The sequence below is a fragment of the Aythya marila genome (genome assembly GCF_965140915.1).
Source record: "Aythya marila genome assembly, chromosome: 7".
NCBI lineage: Eukaryota > Metazoa > Chordata > Aves > Anseriformes > Anatidae > Aythya > Aythya marila.
The window spans coordinates 19,248,688-19,272,587 of record NC_139048.1 but is presented as its reverse complement, the minus strand read 5'-3'; the positions used below and the strand labels follow the sequence as shown (position 1 = coordinate 19,272,587).

Here is a 23,900-nt window from a genome sequence, read left to right as displayed (position 1 = left end):
GTGTGAGACACTCCTCTGTGTGAAGGCAAGCAGTGGTCAGATACCTACAGACTACTATGCTGAATAGGCAGAGCTCTTGTTCACTAGGTCAGAGAGAGGTGGGTGGGAAATATTTAAGCTTGTTTTTCTCTTCCTTTTGCACTTTGATATCACTGGCACAAACAAGCTTTCCATGACAAACCAAGGCTAGAGTTAGTCCCTTGTATGGTCATACAGGCTAGATTACACCAAAGATAGTAACAGATGCAATAAAAGCAACTCCATTCCTCCAGTAGTTTTTTCCTATCCAACAGGGAAACGGATGTTTATTTCAGTCAGTATCCATCCCTAAGCAGTGACCCATAAGCACTGTCATCTAAGCATTGCCAATAACCATAATGCCACATAACACCAACTTGCAGACACGCACACGTGCCTGTTCCAGCTGGAGTTCCCTGGGCTTTGCAGTCCATTGTCCAGGAGAGGGGGAGAAATGAGCCACAAGTATAGCAAAACCAACAAATAAGAGGGAGCTGCTTTGGACTCAGACTCAGTGTTTATGTGAGGGCCAATTCCTGCTGAAGGCAAGCAGAATCTTGGGATCTACACACACTTGTAGACTGAGGCCTAAATTCTCCCCTTACCAAGCCCAGAACTGAAGGAAGGAAAAAGCCAAAGTTTACCTCTCTTCAAAGTGGAGTTATTACATTATATTTATGTTATCTTGCTGATCAGTTTAGAGTCAGGCCTATTGCAAGAGCAGCAATTAGAAAACTCAATTCTTGCTTCAAAGAGCATTCGAACACACCGGCATGCTGGACAAAACGGAGTATGCTCATAGGCTGAACAACTGGAATTAACTCAGTAAAAAAAAAAAAACACACAACAAACAACACACTGTGCTCCACACATACACAAAAACCTTCTCTATCTGCCCCAAACTAATAGAGTTTTGAACTAATAGGGAGAATAAGTTAGAGCTAGAAAAATGTTCATTTTAAATTTCCTTTAGGGACAGGATTTGGGCAGCATACACATGCATAACCTGAAAGCATCAGGAAGTCAATCCTGAATCCTTGTTGCAGAGGGAAGATGGCACCACCTGCCACAAGGGGTGATCACTCCAGTGCTACTGCACTCAGATGAACAACGGAGTATATTCTCATAGACAAGGGCCACATCATAGAGGAGGAGCAGTCCTTAGCCAGGCAAGCTAAACTAAGCCATCCCTTAATGGAGGGACCCACAGAGGACATAGTACTACAGCCCTGAGAGGCACTGTTCACTGACACCTACACAATGGAGAACCCTTTCTGCTCCTTCATTACGTACTTGACCTGGAAAACCTTATTTGCCTCAAGAGAAGATTTCTGAGCAGGTCAGCACAAACATTAAAAGAAAAACAGGTTCAGTCCCTACTCTGTTACAAATCCCATAAACGACTCTCTCAATGTTACAGACTTTCAGAAGTATTTGGTTTCTTCATTCTCAAGTCTACAATCAAAATGGCCTTAAGCTGCCTTTTTATATAAATAAATAAATAAATAAATAAATAAATAAATAAAAAAATAATAAAAAAATGGAAAAAGGCATAGAGCACACTTGAAATGTACACACCAGGTTAAGGAAATAGCACTACCAGGCACTTCTGACAGCAATAGCTTTGATCACACTGCACTTGCCTATCAGAGAAACAACAGGAGTAATAAAACAGTCATTTACATCGTTACTTCTTTTCAAGAAATAAAAAAGTGAACTTATTATTTTAAGTGAATCATTTAGAATGCACCATGCCCTTCGAGTCAGAAGTTGCTTACCACATGTCCTTGCAACTACACTATTGTTACCAATACTATACACCTTAACAGGGAACCATCAAGAAACAGTACAAGATTAAGAGTTACATCAGGGACAGGCCAGAAGTTTGAATATGATCCCATGTTTAAGGGTTTAATAGCGTAAGAGAAATTACTGCTTCACTTGATTTCCTCTAAGAGTCAAAGTCATTTTGAACAAACCATTCTTTTCAGACTGAAGTTCATTCATTTAAGGATTACAAAAGAAGTTTTTCCTTAAGACACTTCATTAGATACCACAACTATTTCCTAAAGCAGAACCACACAGAGTGTAATCTACCACAATCACAAGGTTAACACAAAAATACCAGCTGCGCTACAAGATCAGAAGTAAACTACTATAAAAGCTCTAAAACTTCTTTCTAAGTGCACAAAAACAAACAACTTACATAAATCAAATCTTCTGTCACAGCAAGCAGCAGCCACTTTTCCCACATTCATTCCTTTCCTCTGGACCCCCCTAGAGAAGGCAGGTGCTCTGCCACTGTGCCTTTTATCCCTAAACCCTTTCCAGGGCAGCTTTGCTTCCTCCGTTTGTCAGTCGGTGGAAGCTGATGAGTAACCAAGGTGTCTAATCAAGGAAAGGCTTGCTGAAAGACCCGTGCTAATAGAATTATTGCAACTCATTATGCTGGGAATTCCCTGGTAACTTTTAAAACTTGTTATGCCTGTGCTTCAGCTCAGCAAAGCAGTGGATTCCTACAGTCCCTGACACAGCTGCAGACAGTCTGGAATCTGTGCAAGTTTTCCTGGCTAATTTTGAGATGTAGCCTCACATACTGTGTCTTGCAACAGTCTAATTGTGAAAGTCCTGGACACCTGTGGTAAAAAGTCCTCATGATCTCCAGAAATAATGCTGCAAGATCCTAGCTGTTTCAGAGGCAGGGCATGCATAAGGTAGAAGAAAACTGAAACTCTTCTTCCTTTGCCTTCCCCAGTCCTTAGCATCACTATTGTTGCTGTCAGGAATCCATGAGTAACCAGCATCCTGACTGTTACATTCAGTTCTGGACCAAGGCAATGCACACACAGCTCATCTCACTTTTGCTGTCAAAAAGGTGCTATCTGTTCATGGTGATCTGTCTCTGCCTCCTCAGCCTGGCTTTGCATCAGCAACTGAGAGATACAGCACTCTACAGCTAGGCCCTGCAGCTCACTAAGTATGGACAAAATAATGTGTCTCATATAAAATAATAGAAATTATAATAAATCAGTCTGAGAACAGTGGCCACGTCTCCACACCACTGCACTGTATGAATGACCTGTTCTGTACCAAGGGTGATCTCCTTGCAGCAGGTCAGGTGAACAATAGTGTGCGGCTGCCTTGCTTCACATGTGCCCTTTCGCCACTGCTTCTTGATGGCCTGCCAGCTCTGAAGGCATAGCTTTTGGGGGGTCAAATTCTTCCCCTGACACCTGTGCCAATGTGGAGTAACTAGTGTATCTGCTGGAGTTTCTTAAGATTTACACTGGCACAGTGGAGATCAAGATGCCGATGTCTGTCAGTGCATAAAACAAGCCTTTGCAGGCTTTTTGAGGTGACACCTTCTGATTGATGGTAGGAACAGGTTAGAGTGTCCACTGGCACCCCGGGTGCTCACATTTACATCACCTCCCTTTGCACTGACCATTGTTTCCTCACTGTATATAAATAGACAACTGCCCCTCACTATGAGATGTTAACAGTCCTTGCAAGTATGGTAAGTCAGCAGCTTATATTCTCTCTCTATATATGTTTGTGTGTGTGTGTGTGTGTACATACAGTGAGTATTTTTCAAAACCACCTAGTTTTAAAGAAAGCTTCCTGTTTCTTTTGTAGAAATTCTTGCTGGTCTTCTGCTTGATCCTTCTCTTCTCAGGGACTCTGTGTGATGCTCGCTGTTACTTTAGACCATCCAGCAAATACGGTAATGGCAAAAATACCTGACAACCCCGAAGCAGAGATTCAAAGCCTAAATATGTTAGAAATGTTGGAATAGTATAATACATATTCTGTGTTGAAGAATGATCCAAACAGCTACACATTCAGGTACCAACCCATCTGGAAGCATCTCTGGACAGAGACACTATCTGATGGATAGCTGAAGTTCTTGCCCACATGGCAAAAACCGTATACTTTCAATCAGTGCTGACTAACCTGAGTGGGTACCTGACACAAAAATCAAAGCAAAAACTATACAACTGATTTTTAAATTCAGTTTAGCAGAACAAGTTGAAGCTTAATAAAAGCTGTGGAGGGAGGAGGAAGGAGAAATTACAGTCTAAACTTGGATGTTGAGCATGAGAAAGGGCAGAAAAATCCTACCATAGCCATCAGCTAAGGCATTTCTCTAGCAGAATAGTGCTTCTTTTGTATGTGATTGCTATCACGTTATAGTGACGTCATACACTCACACACTACAGAAGCAAAGACATGGTATGCTTTCTGCAGAGCACTGTGTCACATTCTTCCCTGATGTGACTCTATGGAAATCAGTGCTTTGATTGCCAGTCCACAAACATGACACTGTGGATTATGTCTATTAATATATATTCGTACTGACATACTGACTATTATTTTCTGCTGTGTGCATGTAGGGTGCCTTTCAAACAGAAACCTTTATGTTTTTGGTGCGGTGTGGAAGACTGAAGATTGTTACCAATGCAGGTGTAAGATGAATGCAATGATTTGCTGCAGCTTGTAAGTTCCCCCAGATTATTTTTTGGGTTTTCTTATTCAGGAATTGGTTAAAATTTTCAGACTTGAAGAGACTCAATGACAGCATGCTCTGGAATTTCATACTCACTTCAACAAAATTCCTCTTTCTGTTTCTCAGTTAGCTCTAAATATGACCAAGCAGAATTATTTGCCAACCACACAGACTTTTTTGGGATATCATCCAGTCCTTCTTTTGATTCTGACACTGGGGTCATGGGCGTATGACAACTGGATGTATGATTCTCTCTATCCTCATTTTTCTTCCTCCTTGTCTTCAGCAGCTTGTTTATAGGTACCTAAACACATAACACAAATACATGTGGACTCCTGAAACTGTGCTCCAGACCAGTGCCTGCCTGCAAGCATTTAATCAGGCCATTGCTGCTCCACACCCTTCCCTGTGCTGCTGAGCTCATCATTCCTGCTTAGCACAACAGGACACACATGCTCCGCTCTGATCATTTGGTTTCTAAATCTTCTTGTGTGTTCCCATCTCATAGATAGCAGGTGGCACATCAAGGACAGAAATCTTCCTGAGTATAATAGGGTGGACTGATTATGTCTCCAAAAGGCTAAAAAAACTTTTGGGGGTGAAGGATAGAGTCCCATACAGGGTCTATAAGGAAGGACACAATTTGAGGAACCTGTGGTGGGGAATATTTCTGGCTTTTCTGAGCCATAAGACAAGGTGACGTACCTCATCTGGAAGGTATTCATGCTAGGGTGATTCAGCACTCTTGAAATGGTTTGTTCTTCACAATAACGACAAAAAAGCCTTAGTTTGAAGGAGAAAGACAGAATTAATCCCCACTTTGTCTATATGCGAGAATTTATACCAATCCGTAACAGAATGACCAGTGAGAAATGCATTTGAAGACTTGAGGACACAAGTAAATCATTTCATCTGTGACCAGACATGATCAGGGCTCTCTATTTCTCTTACTATAATTCTTAGTGCTTACATTAATGGAGTCTACAAGACAAACCAAACCATAACATATCTTCCCCAGATTGGCTGTGGCTCAATTAACATCCATATCTCAGTCCATACCTTAACTTCTGTTTTTTCTCTTTGCCTTTTTCAAATGACAGGGTTGTAATCCCCAAGAACTACGACAGAGCGAACTGTGTTGGTCTGTTCCACAAGAAAAGCTGTTCAATCAAAGTAGTGAAGAAGACAAACCCTGACATAAGCTGCAAAGTCTACAATGGAGTTGGTTAAGTCCATGTGATGTGTTTCTCCTCTTCTGCATGTCCCTGGAAGTTGAATATGTTTTGGATCTCTCATTTAGAGGAAATCATCAAAGCAACATGGTTTCAGAAGGAATGGGTTCACCTCATGCCTTTCCCAGCTCTAATTATGGCACGTCTGTCTGATTTCTGACACTAGGGGGTTTGTCTTATTATATGAACATTTGTAACAAAGCTTTACCATAGATAATTTTGTGACTTTATTCCTGTTGGGATCCAGAGTTAAATAAATTTCCACATATACCATATTACTTCTTTTCCTTCCAAGTAGTTACTGAGCGGTCTTGTTGAAAACAGAAGAATTCATGGTGTCTATAAAAACATGGTTGCAAAGCTAATTATTGATTTAGAAATCACCTAGCAATTAGAGTAACAGATATTACACAAAGCTGCCAGACAAACAGATTCATTATGCTATTACACCCATTGACATTTCTCCCGAGGACTTGTACACTAGAACAGGATAAAACAAAGCAGAAAACAGCCCTTTGAAAGCCTCCCCCAACCTGGTGCCTTCTGTAGGTCAATCCATTAGTGCAGATGTACAAGGGAACATATTTTTCAGGAGATAACTGGTGTATTACAAAAATGGCAAGCTCATTCCTGGGAGTCCAACCTATTGCAAAGAAATGCCATATAAATAGCTCCGTAGCCTTCCATACTGGGGTAGAATTTCCTGCAATAATCTTGCTTGGACCAAAGTCCAGTGACAAACAACCCTGTGAAAGCTGTTTGTATAGAAAACCCAGACTATAAAATATGTTTGGAGAGTAGACTTTAGGCGCTACACTGTGCGTGGTACAAAGTCCATGAGACAGGTTTATATAAAAATATCCTATAAAACATATTTATACAATATAAAAAGCAATTATAACAAGAGCACTGTACAACTTTAAAGGCCCAGATAAATTTGAGTGAGTTTATTTAACGGTGACATCATGGTTGTTCTCTTCATGTCCTTTCTTCTATCTTGCTGAAGTGTATTACAAAGAAATATTTCAGCTGATGGAAACACCAAAATATTTTTCATAACTATTGTGGTCTATTTTTAAGTGCAGTGCACATACTAAGGAAAACAGCTTACCAGTTTTTAGAAGAAAATCCATCCATGACTCCGTCTACGACCAGAAAGTGATTAAGGTGATTACCAGAAAGTCATTAAGGTGATTTGAGAAAGTAAGTAAAATGAGAAATACAATTGTACAATTGTAGCTCCTAAAATCTGTGGCCTTTGGGATTAGCAACTCCTTCAGACAGTATCTCCCAGTGCCTTTTTGGGAGTAAGGGAGTGGATATCATGGATCTGGCTATGCCCCTTCCAACCTCTAAGTAGCAGGACACTGGAGAGGCCCTCACTTTTTTACTTGCTGAGTGTGGATAAGTGGATTTCACCCATCTGTGGGAATTTCTGAGTACTCTGCTCTTGCTTTGTAAGCAAGGAAGAAAAGGCCACGAACAAGTCAAAGCTAAACCCAAGTCCATCTGCCTGATATCCTGTTTCCTACAGCATCCATGAGTGCAGGACTTGGAAACACTGTGAGCTTAGTCTAGTCTCACCACTGATGCTGAGGGAAACTTTGGGGAATTCATGTAATCTCCCTGGGGAATATTCCTATTGGAAACTTGATTCCCAGCAAATCTCTATCAATCTGCTGCAGCAGATACCTTTTGGGTGATCCAGTTTATGACCCGATAGTTCAACTGGAGATCTGGCTAGCAGTTATTTGAATAGGAGTAACAACTTTCCTCTCAGAAGCCTGAAGACCTCGAAAAGACACTGAAGACCCAATATCTACATATTTCAGTGCACTAGATCCCATTGAGCATATTGCAAAATTGTTTCAGTTCCTCATTTTTGTTTTCTTTTACAGCTCTCTTGAAAAATGTGTTTCTGTGAGTCTTCACAGCCCCTCTATTTTTGCAAACAAAATCCCTATCACGAATGTCCATGTATAGCTCTGGGTTTTTAGAAGGATCCATGCTCAGATCTTTACCCTGACCAACCTTCACTGGGTGCCTTTTTCATCTTCAGGCATGGAGCCCACAGCCAGTGTGCTGCTCTTGTAGCCTAGTCCCAGATTTATTGCCCATTGTCTCTTCTGTGCTAACAGAGTGGGGGAAATCAGGTTCACTAGCTCCCGCTGTTGAAAGAGGGGTATGAACAACGTGAAGAAGGATGAAAATGATTAAAATATCAATTCTTCCTCAGAGAGAGAGAGAGATTCTGACAAAACTAAGCAACCAAGCAAAACCAAATTTCTTCAAAATTCCTACAAAGATGCAATGTAGACCTGTTAAGCTTAGCATATAGATGGACTATGGTGCATTTTTTCCATAATACTTTTGTCATCAAATAGCCCATCCTATTCTTTGTGGATACTGTTTGCTGCCTGTTTACCAGTGCCAGAGAGAGCAAGACTACAGATGATGGACCACAATTAGATTTCCTAAATGTACTATAGGAGAATTGGCCTCTGACATTCCAGGCTCAGAAGAGAGAAAGGCAGAGCCTCAGTGCTCCATCCAAGAAGGCTGATATGGCTGGAAGCCTCACACAAGAATGTTGGAGGACACCCTCGAAGCATCCAAGGTGCAGTCATAGTCCCAGTGCTATGTCAATTCCTTTTTCTCCAGGGAAAGTTTACTGTACCCAGTGAATGTTTCTTGGTAGAGACTTTGCTATCACCATAACCTCTTGCAGAAATGAGTTATCTGGCCATCACAAAGAGGACCACGTCCCATGCACCTCCCTTGAAACAGGTTGTCTTTGTGGAGCCCAACTGTCTCAAATAAAACAAAGCAAAGCAAAGCAAAACAAAACACCTGTAGAGAAAAGAGTTTGGTTCCCAAGTGCCTTCCCATAACAGGAGCACGTGCTGTGGACAGCAAATGGGCCCACGTGTTCTTATCGCTCTGTGGGTAGGAGGGCAGGCCTACGCCATGCCAGCCGCATTTTTACTCCATTTCCTATCAACAGTAAACAGAGGTTGGTCCATTGGTTGCTAGAGTCAATGTAAACCAACTGATAGGAACAGAAACAGCCAGTCTGACCAGCCCGTGACTTGCAGTAGCTGGACCTACCGCACTCCTGTGCAGCTTTGCAGCAGCAAGTATCCTGGATAAGAAGGAATTTCCATGCTTGGGCACCCTCTTACAAGTATTGCTTGTCAAAAAGCCTTAGCAGGCCAGGATCTGCACAGACACTCTCCACAAATAACAGCTCAGTGGTCCCCATCGTATAGTACCAGATAGGACTCTAGAGCAGCCCCATTCACCTCACTAAAAATGGCCAGATCTTTGATACATCAGTTCATCCCAAAAATCTGTCAAGAGGAAAGACCCTGATACCATAGGAAAATATCCATAGTCAGGTCATTTCCCGATCCCTGGGCTGCATAGGCCTGATCAGCCTTTCAGGAAGCGTGCTGCAGCTGTTCTTCGTTGCCTATAAGAAGAGAGCAGATGTTAATTTGCTGGTTGGAGGCTCTGCCCAAAGGTCTGAAGTGAGAGAATAAATGTGACACAGTGTGTCTTTAACTGTTTGGGAGGTGTGGAGTTACCACTGGCAGACCACTTTCACAAGCTGAAGGGGACAGGAAGAACAGCACCATAAATCAAAATATTCCCCAGGAAAAGTACTGTCTGTTTCCTAGTGGTTTCCCTCCCCTTTCTTTAATGCTTTGAACAGCAGAGCAAATAAACATATGATAAATAAATTAAGGAAGGAACAGAAGTGAACAGGCCAGCTAAATAAATCATTTCTGCTTTTCTGGCTCCAGTAAGATAGGAAGCCTCAACTTCCTAAGGAGCTGGCAGGAGGCTGAGGATCTGCACGGGTTGCTGACTTCTCAGCTGGAAGCACAGGCTTCATGTCCCCTTCCTAGGAAGATCAGAAAGGTCATCTCCTGCTGAGGGGCCTGGGTAAAAGGGAAATGATGTTTAAAGCTAACTGGTAAATAAAGCTCCTGAAAAAGAGGCTGGGAAGAATAAATAACACAAAATAAACAACTGAGGCATGCACTGAAGAAAGAGGCACTAAGGACCACACGCTGGCTGATATCATTCATCACACAGGTTCTGGTTTTAAGCCTCTCAGCATCATAAGATACAAGAAATGCCAAAATATGCTAGAAAAACTTCAAATATTTCTGTTTCTGCTGTATTTCTTTAATGAAGAAAGATGTCAGCTAAGAGCTTAATAGATGGGCACATCTCCTCTAGTAGCTGATACTAGAAAAAAATGAATACAGTACAAATAAATGACTATTTTCATAGTTAGTTTAGCTGATAAGAGCTTGTAGTTATTTTTGATATTGAAATGTTTTATTTCTGTTGAAATACTACATGCCTACAAATGAAAATACATATTTGCTACAACTACTTATCACACCTTTATAAGGGCCCCAGAACAGCAGTAGGTAGAGTAGACCTACCTTAGACTAGGTTAGTAGCTGACCATAGCTTAAAACACACTTAAAGACAAAAATTAGGTTATTCTGGTATGGCCCTTGAAAATATTCTGTTTGTGTATTTTCTCAATGCAAGGTAAAAATTTGCAACTCTGATTTCTGACTTGGGTTTTCACAAGAAGGGGGGAGGGGAGGTGGAACAAAACAAACAAACAAAACAAGACAAAACCAACAAAGAAAAACAATGAAAGCTAGTACTTTGGCAAATCCTTCTTTTCCTCCATTTCCAAATTTCTCAGTGCTCTCAGATTTCTGAGTTTTTTGCATGGGTAACAGTGCACATCTTCCCCTTCCACAAGCTGGATATTTAAAGACTTGAAGCCTGGATCATTCTAAAATAAAATTTCAATTCTGGTCTTTGGTGGACTGGGGGCATGGGGGCTGGGGTGGGGAGAGGGGAAAAAAATGATACTGTCAACTTTTTTCTATATGTATGAGGATAAACTGTTTTTGAAACCTATAGAAATCTTGCCTCAGGAAGGAGAACAGAATGAGGATTTATTCCTGTACTTCATCCCTCTCCTTCCACTCACGTACATGCTTGTGTGCAGCATGGGTCCACACAGTGTTTCACATCGTTTCATAGCTCTTTCCTGGAGCTGCATTTCATCTCTCGTATCTGTAGAATTTCTACATTTCTGGAACAGCAGAGGGAGCCAGAACTTTTAAGTCAGACCAACACCATGAAACGGGATTCATTGGCTAAACTGAACAGAGGGAAGGGGGGGAGGGAGAGAACTACCATCCAAATTACCTACAGAAACAGCGAGTAGAGCGTCTCCTCTGGATTGCTAAAACACAGAAGATCTTGCTTTGCTGCTACAACAGTCCTCTCTTCTTCCAAGACAGAAATGGGCAGCAGCAGTCATTTTCTCCATCAGTGAGAGGTAAGAGTTTCATAAAGTATTTATTTCAGCATTGTAAGAGCTCAGATTTCTTTATCAATTTTGATTGTCAAAAATTGTTCAACTGTCACTTGAGTGGCTGACAGATGATGCCATCATTATTAATTCCCTTTGTGCTCAGATCTTGCTCTGTTTTAGAGGACATTTTCTGGTCAGAAATCAGTCAGTTAACTAAGGATTCACCTGAAAATTTAACCTAGGATGTGAGGCATGAACTGTATATCAGAAATTTTTACAGGAGAGTTGCTGAGTACTTATTACATTAATATAATTTAAATAAACAAGTTTTACAAGAATGTGAGAATATGAATTAAAACCAGTTTTGACATGATTGTTCATTCATTTAACTATAAGGGTAAACAGGAAAGAATGAAAAGCATTCAATTTGCATTTGAATTTTAAAATTGAGCCATTGGAACTGACAGAGATGTAAAGTTTAAATTTAGCAGAAGCTGTGGATTCAGAGGCTTTGCCCAGACTGAATTCCTAAAAGCAAAAGATTCTTACATAGTCCAGTTCCACAAAAAGTTGTGGATTTCTTGATGGTTTTAAACCCATACAGAAACAAGGGCAGAAATATGAAGTGAACTTGATCCAAAGTCCACTGGGATCAATGCGCTCTGAATTCAGTCACAAGGTAAGGAAAAACAGTAATAAATACTTTGCTCTGTTTGCATATTTTTAAGCTCTTTCCCCAACTCTTGTCCACATCTGTTGTCAAGAGATAGACTTGTCTTCTCCCCTAGACCTGTATAGCACCAAGCACAAAATGACCTATTCTCAATTATTTTTTTCAACACCACCACAGTAAACATTAATATCATTATTAATGGTAATAATTTAGCAAGGTTTATAAAAGTGAGGGAGTCCTTAATAAATACTTAACTTTATCATTCAGCTTTGATTAAGGTTGTGCAAACAATTGTTTTTATCAGTCAGTGCCTGAACCAAAACATTAAAAGCATAATTTTGAAAGGAAAGAAGACATTTTCATATGCAATTAAAAAAAAAAAAAAAAAAAAAAAAAAAAAAAGGTTATTTTGGTATGAATGTTACTTTTATTTCATTGGCAATAAAATTTTAATCAACTTGTGAACTTCTTTTTTTTTTTTTTTTTTTTTTTTTTTTTTTTTAATTTAAATAAACTAAAGAACTTTAGCTTGGTACAGGATATGGTGATACCAAACCTGGTATTTAACCCAGTGGAGCTGGTGATCCTCTGAGTTCTCTCTCCTCCATCCCATTCAGAAAAAAAAGCATTTGAATGGACATCTGTCAGCTCCATGAAATGTTCCTTTCCCATTGTTTTGTGGTATGTCTCACTGGTTTTAGAGTTCCTACCTACACTACAACTTTTTAAAATTACCCTGGCATTATTCTGTGGATTTGAGTTCAAAGAGTATGGGTACACAACCACCATGTGCCACCAAGCAGGTGACTATTTCTGACAGATTGATCCAGTCTTATTTATCATGAAAGGTCCAGCCCCTGTACACTGGGACTTTTGCAAACTTTCAAGGTCAAAGAAGGAGATGGCAACTTCTTGGGAGATCTTTGAGGCTTGGGTGTGCTCCCTGACACCTTGCAGTGTGCCAAAAAAACTTTCTGGTTATCATTAATCCCAAGACTTTTGGAACAGAATTTAACAAAGATGAAGATTAACAAAATGTTCACCACTAAATCTCATTATATCAAATCCCTTACACACTTTACATTGCTGTAGGACCTGTCTGTACATACTCAGTGACAGGTTCCCTTTTCTAGTTAAGTGTTGCCTTCAAGTGAGCCTATAACGAAATCCACCTGATTTTTAACCCCTCTCCAAGATATAAGGTTAAACAGGGCAATTCCGTTTTACTGAGATAACATAACTGCAGACAAAAATGGGGTACCACTGTTAGTTACCACCATCTCCATTAATATCTGCAATACAGATTTCAAAGTTCTGGTAAACCTTTCCATATGCATATTTCCAAACCTGCATATTTGTTTCTACTTTATAAGAGACAGTCCATAGCTACTTTATTCGGGATAATTTGCATAACTTTGTAAATAAGTAATATAACGACTTGGCTGTAAGAATCACTTCTCTCATGAAGACTTCTGGACTGAAAGCAGCAAATAGTGCTTGAGCTACTGATCAAGTTCTGAACAGAATCACAGAATTTTCTAGGTTGGAAGAGACCTCAAGGTCATCGAGTCCAACCTCCAACCTAACGCTAACAGCCCTCCACTAAACCATATCCCTAAGCTCTACATCTAAGCGTCTTTTGAAGACTTCCAGGGATGGTGACTCCACCACTTCCCTGGGCAGCCTGTTCCAGTGCCTCACAACCCTTTCAGTGAAGACGTTCTTCCTAACATCTAACCTAAAACTCCCCTGGCTCAACTTAAACCCATTCCCCCTCGTCCTGTCACCAGGCACGTGGGAGAACAGACCAACACCCACCTCGCTACAGCCTCCCTTGAGGTACCTATAGAGAGCGATAAGGTCACCCCTGAGCCTCCTCTTCTCCAGGCTGAACAAGCCCAGCTCCCTCAGCCGCTCCTCGTAGGACTTGTTCTCCAGGCCCCTCACCAGCTTCGTTGCCCTTCTCTGCACCCGCTCAAGCACCTCGATGTCCTTCTTGTAGCGAGGGGCCCAAAACTGAACACAGTACTCGAGGTGCGGCCTCACCAGAGCTGAGTACAGGGGGACGATCACCTCCCTAGCCCTGCTGGTCACGCTGTTCCTGATACAAGCCAGGATGCCGTTGGCCTTCTTGGCCACCTGAGCACACTGCTGGCTCATATTCAGCCGACTATCCACCATCACTCCCAGGTCCTTCTCTGCCTGGCAGCTCTCCAACCATTCCTCTCCCAGCCTGTAGCTCTGCTTGGGGTTATTGCGCCCCAGGTGCAGGACCCGGCACTTGGCCTTGTTGAACTTCATGCAGTTGACCTCAGCCCATCGGTGCAGCCTATCCAGATCCTCCTGCAGAGCTTTCCTACCCTCGAGCAGATCGACACACGCACCTAACTTGGTGTCATCTGCGAACTTACTGAGGGTGCACTCGATGCCCTCGTCCAGATCATCGATGAAGATATTAAAGAGGACCGGCCCCAGCACCGAGCCCTTGACAATTAATTCCTTCTGAGTACCAAATAATGATGCCAAACACTGCAAGTATATTTTTTTTTCCTTCTGCCTATATCTAATGTAGAAATCAACCCACTCTGTCCATCACAGCTATATGGAGACTGACTTTTGATTGCAGGGAGGGGCTGATGCTGATTAGCTTTGCAAGAAGGACCTACTCCCAGTTAGCAACAGAACGCAATGTTAGCAGTAGTGCCATGCTTCATCCTGCCTCCAGGAGAAGTTTTTATAGAGATTTAAATGGCATGTCTTCAAGTCCATGGGTCTTTCTAAAGGGCAGTCATGTATTAACTGCCTGGGATCACTTACTGTCTAGTAATCTCTCTTTAAAACCCACTGGGGAGTTCATTTTCTTCTCTGAGCCATTTCTGCAGAACTCCCATTCTTTTGATGAATTTTTCTTGGACATATAGGATATCCCTTTATCCTTTAACTTTCAAACTGAGTAATTATAGTGGTTTTTTTTGTTTGTTTGTTTGTTTTTGTTTTTTTTTTAAATATAGCCTGATTATATTGTTACCTTTATTTGTTACCTTTTGAATTATATTTGTTACCTTTAGAGGGTTGTGCTATTCGGTAAGGCAAATCCTTCATACCTTGGCTGCTCTATTTCCTTGCTTCCAACAGGATGATGAATGTTTGTAAAAGACAGAAATGGAGAATCTAACTTACAAAAAGATTAAATTGGAAAGTCCTTTTTCTGTTTTTGCATACAGTCAAGTTGCTGCAAACTTTTGTCATGCCCACCTTTCTGAGATGTCCCTCTTGCTGCATCAGTTAGAAAACCTTGCTTTTGGAGCATGTTAGCTGTTATAACTGACCTCTTTCCTGAAGTTCAAAGGCTCTGAATATATATATTCATTCATATTTATACCCTTCCTTCTTTAAAAAACAAACAAACAAACAAAAAAACTAACTCTTTCTCCAACTCCCTCTCCAAACTGATTTACGAGGTTTGTTACTCCTACAATCCAATTCAGTATTTCTAAGGTTCTGGAGAAAAAAAATGTTGTCTTTGTAAATTTTTTTTCTGTATTTCAGTGGGTAATTGACAAGCATTTAATACAGCAAGGGAAGCTAACACTCTTTTCCACGTGCATTGGTGATTTAGTTTATTAGCTAACATTTGACTGAATTGTCTAAACAGAGTAGGTCTGTATTGATTATTATTAGCTCTTAATTTAGACCAAACCAAATGGCAATCAAGCATTTTGAGATGACAAGCAATTTTGCAACAACTGACTCCAAGAACCTGTCATTTAAGGATACTGTAACAGGACACATAAGTCACCACAATACTTCTTTTTCCTGTTTTTCTATAAATGTTTTTTTACATCATGGTTGCCAGAACAAGAGATATAGAGAGCTCTGCATGTAGGTGATCTAGGCTCTGACTTTTCCAAATACACAAGGTTTGACAGGCAGTTTTAAGCCCTGCACATTGTACCAAAGATTTCCTTGAGACACTCGGGTCTCACCTCCCTGTATCAGTCCCCTGGTCTGTGATAAGAGGGTGATAATTCCTTATATACCTGTGGGCAATACCATGAGAATGCATGACCAGGAAATGTTTGCCAGTCACTTTGTGAGAGACACCACAGAACGCAAAGTACTAAAGAGGGAATTCCTAAGCCAACAAAATGCATCACAGAGCCTTCAGAGACATGGGAGTGCCATCTGCAATGAATGCACAGCCACTCTCTCCTTGGTGTTCCTCTTGGGAATACGCCCCTTAAAGCTGTGGGATCTAGCTTCCACTTTTCAGGTTGCTCCAATACTTCATTTCCTTGTTTAAACTTTATTAGTTCTCCTTACTGACCCCTCAGCGTGTCCAAAGCTGTCTGGCACCCCTGAGAGGGCTTACTCTGTGGGGCACAGATGTTTGTAATAACAGCACACATTTTTCAAGCAACATGAGAACCATGTATTTGTTGTCTGGGATACTGTAGCTAAGGATACTGGGCTGGGACTGTAGTAAAAGGCCCATGCGTTCACTTACAGCACAGTCTGTTTGTACTGTCCAAATGCCAAGACTGAGCTCCTTCAACTGGTACCAAACCATATTGCAGGCTGCTGATCCCTCTGCTCTGTTCCGTATGCAGCATCTCCACTGGCCAGCAGTCACTAAAAACTAAGGGCCTGGATACTGGTTTTTCATTTGGTCACCATCTTCATGCTGAGACAGATTCTCACTAACCCTCCGCATATGCAACTATGCAATCTACACATCACCACTGCTGCTTTTAGTTTCAGAAAATTAATCAGCCTGTTCACAGGGCTTGAGTAACAGCACAAAAGTAAGTGGATAGGAAGAGTCACAGCTATACCCACAATCTGGAAAAGATCCTTCATCCTTTTTAATTACAATTTAAACTGCTGAGAAAATAAAGGAGCAAGTGTAAGAAAAGGTTAGAATATCTCACTCCGTCAACCATCTCTGACAGGTAGATACAGATAGATGACAGAAAGAAAGATAAATCAGCAAGTCTAAAAAAAAGGGGGGAGGGGGATTGCCTCTACTAATTTTTGCTGATCAAACAGAACAACATCACAAAACACCTTTATATTTACTGTACACTATGCCTTTGTTGTCAGTTCTGGAGATGCAATGCTTCGTAAAGAGAAAACCAAGGCAAACAAAAGAGGCTAGCATGGCAGGCAGAGACTTTTTTCTAGAGTGTTAGTTACCTTTATGCATGTAGTTGCTCAGCAGTTAATGCTACTCAAACAGTGATAAGCTCTCTATACCATTTTATTTATGTATTAATTTTCTGACCACTTGTTTTTCTGAAGCTCTGAGAAATTTATCACAGCCTCACAAACTTGTTTGAGTAGCATTTTATTGCTGAGGAAAGGCTTGTGCAATGGGTAAATAGTGTCATTCCCTGTGTATTTATTTACTTTTCACATTACAAGCCTTCGTACAGCATGTAACTGCCTCTGACCTGAGAAGGGCAGGGTCAGATTTTTTCTTCTAATCCTGGACAAGGAAGATGTGGACTTGAAAGTCAGGATTATAGAGCTATGGCAAGGGGTAGTCACATCAATGTACCCCAATGCCTGGCTGAAGGGAAGGAGCTAGTAACAAAGACGAAAGGGGATATTATCCCCCATGCAGAGTGGGAAAGGGAGCTGGGAAGGACAGGTGGTGCCAGGTGATCATGGCAGCCTCCCAGAAGCCCTCTGGTAGAGTTCAGGCATTCCTGTGGTGGAGATTTCCAAACACATACAGCCCCAATTAACTCTGTGCGGTTGGTTCCCCAAGCCTGCTGAAAATCTCAGCTCAGGGGTTGCAGCCATGGCTAAGCAGCAGTTCCAAATGCCTATGCAGAAACAGCATCCAGTAGATAGCACATGCTGCTACAACACTTGAACTGTCCTAGATGAAAAGTGAATAGTTCTGCTGAGGAAGGAAGCTTCTTGCAGGAAAGTAAGAGAAGTCGTCAAAACCACCCATTCTTAAAGCCAAAATCAGGAGATTGGAATATATCCCTGATAAGCCCTGCGATGGCCACATTGGCCACCCAGAAGAAGGTATCAGTGCCCTGTGGACACTGGGGTTCATCCAGAAAGGGAAAGCAGAGAATTTGGACCGCAGTTCCCATGACCTATTGCAGCCGCACAGAAGCTGGAAAATAATGAATTTTGATTTCCTTCAGACTCTTTCAAAATTGTCCCATGTTATCCTTCCTGAGGATATGAGCCTGAATTTTCGCATGGTGATCCTGTCTCAAGCAAATGTGGTTTCTGGCTGCAATTATGATTTCAGTGCACAAATTAACTCACATTAAAATATGATAGTGTTAACTTTATGCAGCTAATGTGCCTTAGTTTTTGCATTGATGTTTAGCTTGACTGAAGGAAAATGCAGCCCTAACAAAGGGCCTTCCACTCAGTTTGGGATCAGAACTTCGCAAATCCAGAATCACACATGACTTTTATTCTCAGATGTGTTTTGATCCAACTTTCTACTACATTTGTCATGTTTAGGATACTGCATTGAGTTAAGTGATGAAGTAAAAATATTATTAAATCCCTAGGGTAACCTCATAACCAGCAAACACAGTTAATCTATTTCTATAGATTCCCACAGACTTCTATATCACACTCTAGCAAATTGTTCCATGTCATGATCTGATAAGCCATATGAAAAGGAGCTGAAGATACACGGAGTCATTGGAGTTTGCTTCTCTGTCCCACTGCCCTCCACTACCCTTTTGACTAGTCTTTTGTGGCATAACTAAGTAATCTTTTTCCTTTCCTTTGCAGGCATATCCAGAGCTTCTGCAGCCAAACAGAACAGATACAACCTTTTTTAGAAGATAAAACCTTTTTAGAAGACCCAGACTGTATTTGATTATCGCCTTTTTGGATAAACATTTTGGGGTCCAGGATGAATAAGACAAGGTCTGTTCATGATGGTTTTCCTTTCCTGAACAGTAAGAACTTGAGCTCAAACCGAAGCTTCCCCTCACACCTTTCTAATCAGTGCAGGAATGTCACTGACCTCACTGTTTTTCTGGCCACCTCTTATAGCTTGGAGACAGTCCTAGGCATCGTGGGAAACATCTGCCTGATTGCTGTCATAGCCAGGCAGAAGGAAAAGACCAACGTCACCAACATCCTAATTTCCAACTTAATAATTTCAGACTTGTTTATGTGTCTTGTCTGCCTGCCTTCCACCATTGTTTACACCATGATGGACTACTGGATATTTGGGGAGGTCATGTGTAAAATGACCTCTTTCACTCAGTGCACATCTGTGACAGTGTCAATACTTTCCCTTGTCCTTATTGCTCTGGAAAGACACCAGCTCATCATAAACCCAACTGGCTGGAGGCCAAGTATCTCCCAAGCCTACCTAGGAATTGGAGTCATTTGGACTTTAGCATGTCTCATGTCCTTGCCCTTTTTGACCACGTCTGTCTTGTCTAATGATGTGTACCAGCAACTTTCACACATCATGAATTTTTCCAATGACAAGGCCATATGCATTGACTCGTGGCCTTCTGAGCAACACAGACTTATCTACACCACCACCTTACTTCTCCTGCAATACTGCATCCCACTGTTCTTCATTATACTTTGCTACCTGCGTATCTACTTACGCCTACAGAAAAGAAAAGACATGTTTGAGAAGAGCGAATACAGCAACCGAGCAGTTCAGCTGAGAAGGATAAATATTTTGTTAGCATCCATGGTTGCTGCTTTTGCTGTTTGCTGGTTACCACTGCATGTGTTCAACACCATTGTGGACTGGAATTACAAAATCATTTCACCTTGCCATCACAATCTGATCTTCTCATTGTGCCACCTGGTAGCCATGGCTTCCACCTGTGTCAACCCCGTTATCTATGGTTTCCTAAACAGCAACTTCAAAAAAGAAGTGAAGTCACTGATTCTGAGCTGCCAGCATAATTCAGTAACTGCATCCATGGAAGAATACGATCATTTACCTTTATCCACCATGCAGACTGAAATCTCCAAGGGCTCACTGATGTTGAACTGCAGACATAATTCTATTTAGCTAGCAGAAAACATTTCAGAGGGTTGCATTGACACCACACACCAACAGTACCTGTGAGTATAAAAAGCAACTGATGATGCTATAGCTGGGATGAAAACAGGAGCCCACTGCTGCCTGATTTTTGGAAGAACAGGCAAAGGAAGTTCATAAACGTATACAGTAGTTCCTGTGATGCCCAAGCTGTTCACATCATTGAGGCGGTACAGACGTTGAGAAGACTGGGCTGATGTATAGCAGGCTGCTCTACCAGCTCAGTAACTAAGCTGCGGCTGCACATAAACTGACGTGGGGTTCATCAGCTAAGCTCACATCTCCACCACGACCGAGACAGAATCTCAGGCTTCCAATATCAGTTCTACAGGCTGCCAAAAGCCGCATTAGTGAAGGCTTCATTTTTCAGTATTAGTAAGATTTTTATGCACTGATGACACACCAGTGGAACAGAGATATGTAAATATATACATTTTTGTGCTTTACCAACTCTGACAGCTTGTTAGGTAACAGTAATGTATCAACAGATCTAGTTCACATCAAGCTGGATGCCTGGAACTTCTCTCTCTCATCATACAGGCCTGGGAATAGCCACTTGGCAATACCAAGTAGGGACACAGAACAACAATCCTATTACATAAAGAAGAAAGTTACTTATAGAGGAATAGTGGCAAACAAAAACATTACTCTGTGGATTAAACTCCTGAAGCACACAGACATGATGCAGAGCACTATTTTTAAGCAAATGAAAAACAGTTGCAGATCTATGTGGAAACATATCTGGTTGATTTTGCAATTCCTGCTGCTGCCAGTCACAGAGCTCCACAATGCTAAAAGTACACGCCATGATGATAAGAAGTGGCTGGATTACTGGAACTGTTCCAGACCTCGATAGCAAGATCTCAATTCTGCTTCAGAAACATAATACTAATTAGCTCTTTGGTACTTTAACTGCAGGGTGTCTCATTCAGAAAGTCTGAATGATCATGGAAAACTGTTTGTGGAAGCCCTGTATTTTCTGAGTGCATACACTCCCAAAGAAATAAGCATACACATGGAGGTTTTCTGTTGCCTGTTAAAATAAAACCAGATATCAGACACCCGTCCCACTTGCTGGCATCAGCAACAAAGATGGAGCTGAAGCTCCGACAAATCAATAGAAGGTCAGTAAAAATAGCACAAGGTGGAATCCAGGTCAGGTGGAAACACAAATCTTAAAGCCAAGCTACATGTAAATAAATAGTATTGTCTATTTTGTCTAATTGCTCTACTGAAGCGAGGGTCATGCTTTTTAAGATGTGTGGTATTTTTAGTCTTTGTCCACAAACTGTCTCAGTAACTGCTGAGAAACCAAGAAGTAGTTATGCCCAAGAAACCCATGCTGAGGAACAAAAATGAAATAAAAATATATATATATAAATAAATTAGAAGGCAACTGTATAAAAGGATATCAACATGTTAATTTAAGGTGCTGTAGGCTAATAGTAAAGAAATAGGGAACTATATTCTGTCCTGTGTTGTTAAACTAACCTTAGCAGAAGACTGGCTAAGTGACCAACTGAGGTCACTTCTAACACGAATTATGTTACTCTAAGTAGTCATTACTTATTGTAGTCAATGGGATTGCGTGGAATTGAAGCTATCTAATGTACAGTTATGCAGAAAGCTTCCCTTAGGTGGAAGCTCTCCAATTAGATGACTGGTAAACAATTAGGTGAGCTTCCCATGCTGTGGTCTGACAAGTAATATGGACAAAGCATCTGAAAACAAGATCAAACTCTTACGCTGTGGGGTAGCAAGAGCTTTCAACAAAGATGAATTCATATCTGCAACTGGCAGAGATAGCAAGTAATCCCTTGCCATGAGCTGGGACACAGAAATTGGTGGCAAAGCTTCAGGTTTGGACATTGAATTCTTGCATGCAGAGTCTTAAGGAAGAAGCTGGTCTGACACAGCCACCCTTCTAATTCTGGGCAGGACCTGTATATCTCAGTAAGAGTTTTTGTGTGATTTCCTTCTGCATCTTCTTCAGTTATCTGGCAAGACGGTTGCTCCTTTCACATGGACTTCTGCTTTCTTTTGTATTGTATTTTTTGTTGTTACTTGTTGCAGTATGAGAAGTAGTTTCTCTTGATTTCTTTGTATTCAGTGTCATTTCTAGAGTGGACATTGATCCCATTAGAAACACAGAACAAGAGGACTCATTTTTATCTCAACCACAGTTTGAAGTTTCCTACTATAACTGAAACCAGAGCTGACATAACCATGCAATGCTGAGTAGTAAAAATATATTAATTTCTCCTAATAGATTTTATTTATACCAAAACTGTATTGTATTATTCGAGAGCTTAAATACTGATTAAATTTTGTGGTGTTTTTATATTCAGGGTCCATTTCACCCAATTACTCAAGTAATTCTGCCTGTTTCCTGCTCTTTTTTGTAATTTCAACATTTAATTAAGTAATGTGCATGTCAAGTTATAGTAAGACTACCCTGCTAAACGTGAACATAGAAGATTAGCTGACTTATAGTCTTAAATGTACAGCTTTTCAAGCACCACTCTGAAATGGAAACACAATTACCCTAAGGTTTTTTAATTCCATGAGCATGTCTTTGGCGCTAGTTCTAAGTGAAAACTTTTTGATAGAAAACTTGCATAGCTCTTACAGCAGGTCTCTGACATACCATATTTTCATTGTTCATAAAGTGACAGTTCTTCCTGCAATGGCAAGAAGTATCTGACTCTTTCTTAAACTGTGATTTATGTAGCCATTTGTACACGGTCACAAGTAAGTATGCAGAGCAAGCAGATCCAATTTTACATTAACCCATACTGACACAAACAGGAATGTATCTTTCTCTAGTGAAGAAGGGAAGTGTCAAGCTTGGAGTCAAGTACCGTTTACTGCTAATGGACTTTGGGCTGGATAAACTAAAGGGTTTAGACGTTAAAACCCACTAAACTCCACTCAAACATCTAAGCACAAAATGCAGAGCCTGAAAATTCCCAGTCAGCTGCTGCCTATTCATCCCGAGGCACATGCTTCCACATCTAAAATTCCCTAGGTAACTAAACATAAAGTAAATCCAGAAGAAAACAAACAAACAAACAAACACCTAAGTTCCAAGGGGCTAACCATATCTGCCACATATAAGCTCTATCTTCATTTACATGCTGGGCAAAATGCTGTCACAATTAGCCCTAACAGGAAAGGTGCCTTTATCACCACATCTTCATTCTGGACATAATGGTGCAAAGATTGTAGCTGTGCACAAAGCAGTAGAAAATATTACACTGTTATCTTTCACAAAGAGCTCTAGCAACTGTTCTCTGTCCCCTCTGAAGGCAAAGGCACCAGACTGGATGTAACTATTCCTGCATGGCTCTTGAAAGAGCCTTTTCATTTGTTGCTTTGAGGCTTAAACACAACCAAGAAGGGATCTGTTTCTTTAGTCATGGAAGAGGGTAACAGGACACAAATAGATTACATACATTTTACTCACTTGTAAATAACTAGTAACTCGATTTAAGGATCAAGCACTTCTGTGTTCCTTGTCCTATGGCAGTTTTTTAGTATGCTCTTTAAAAAGTCATGCTACTGAGTTACAAAGATGATGTTGGGGAAACGTGCTGGAGCTATGTAAACCACAAGTTCGTACACTTCGAAGACTTTTCCCAGATTTTCTGTTTGTTTGTTTTTAAAAAAAATGCTTTTTACGTTCCTGCCTCTTGTGACATGCTGTAAAGAGATAGTAAGATTTTTCAGAGCAAGAAAACAACTTATTGGTGTAATATAAGTGGCACACTTTGGGAAATCTTGTAATAACTAATAAAATAATATTACCTCTGTTACTTTGTCTCTGCTTCTACAAAATAGCATAATACTAATCATAATATGAAGCATATAATGTTTGGTTCTCAAATAGTGTTTTTCAAGAGAAAAAAGTTAAACATAATCAGTGACTCATACAGTTTATTACATACACACACAAGGGAAAAAAGTATGACAGCGTTACCTGTGACATGCCTGGGTTATTGATATATGGCATAAAATGATAGCAGCAGCAGTTGGTAACGATGTCA

General features: G+C 40.8%; 1 protein-coding gene across 2 annotated transcripts; it reads left to right on the top strand.

Moving 5' to 3' along the window:
- Positions 1–11,027: 11,027 nt before the first annotated feature.
- LOC309879871 (neuropeptide Y receptor type 4-2-like) lies at positions 11,028–23,660 on the top strand. Of its 2 annotated transcripts, none has more exons than XM_082764161.1 (2): positions 11,028–11,140; positions 18,567–23,660. In XM_082764161.1, exon 2 carries the CDS (start codon positions 18,691–18,693, stop codon positions 19,822–19,824), a length of 1,134 nt encoding a protein of 377 aa, XP_082620287.1. In that variant the 5' UTR covers positions 11,028–11,140; positions 18,567–18,690; the 3' UTR covers positions 19,825–23,660. The 2 variants fall into 2 exon arrangements, with proteins under 2 accessions (XP_082620287.1, XP_082620288.1); XM_082764162.1 differs by lacking the exon at positions 11,028–11,140 and adding an exon at positions 11,694–11,795.
- The last annotated feature ends 240 nt before the right edge of the window (positions 23,661–23,900 follow it).

Excerpts from the sequence above, each read along its gene's own strand:
- LOC309879871 (XM_082764161.1), top strand. The coding sequence starts at position 18,691 with ATGAATAAGACAAGGTCTGTTCATGATGGTTTTCCTTTCCTGAACAGT.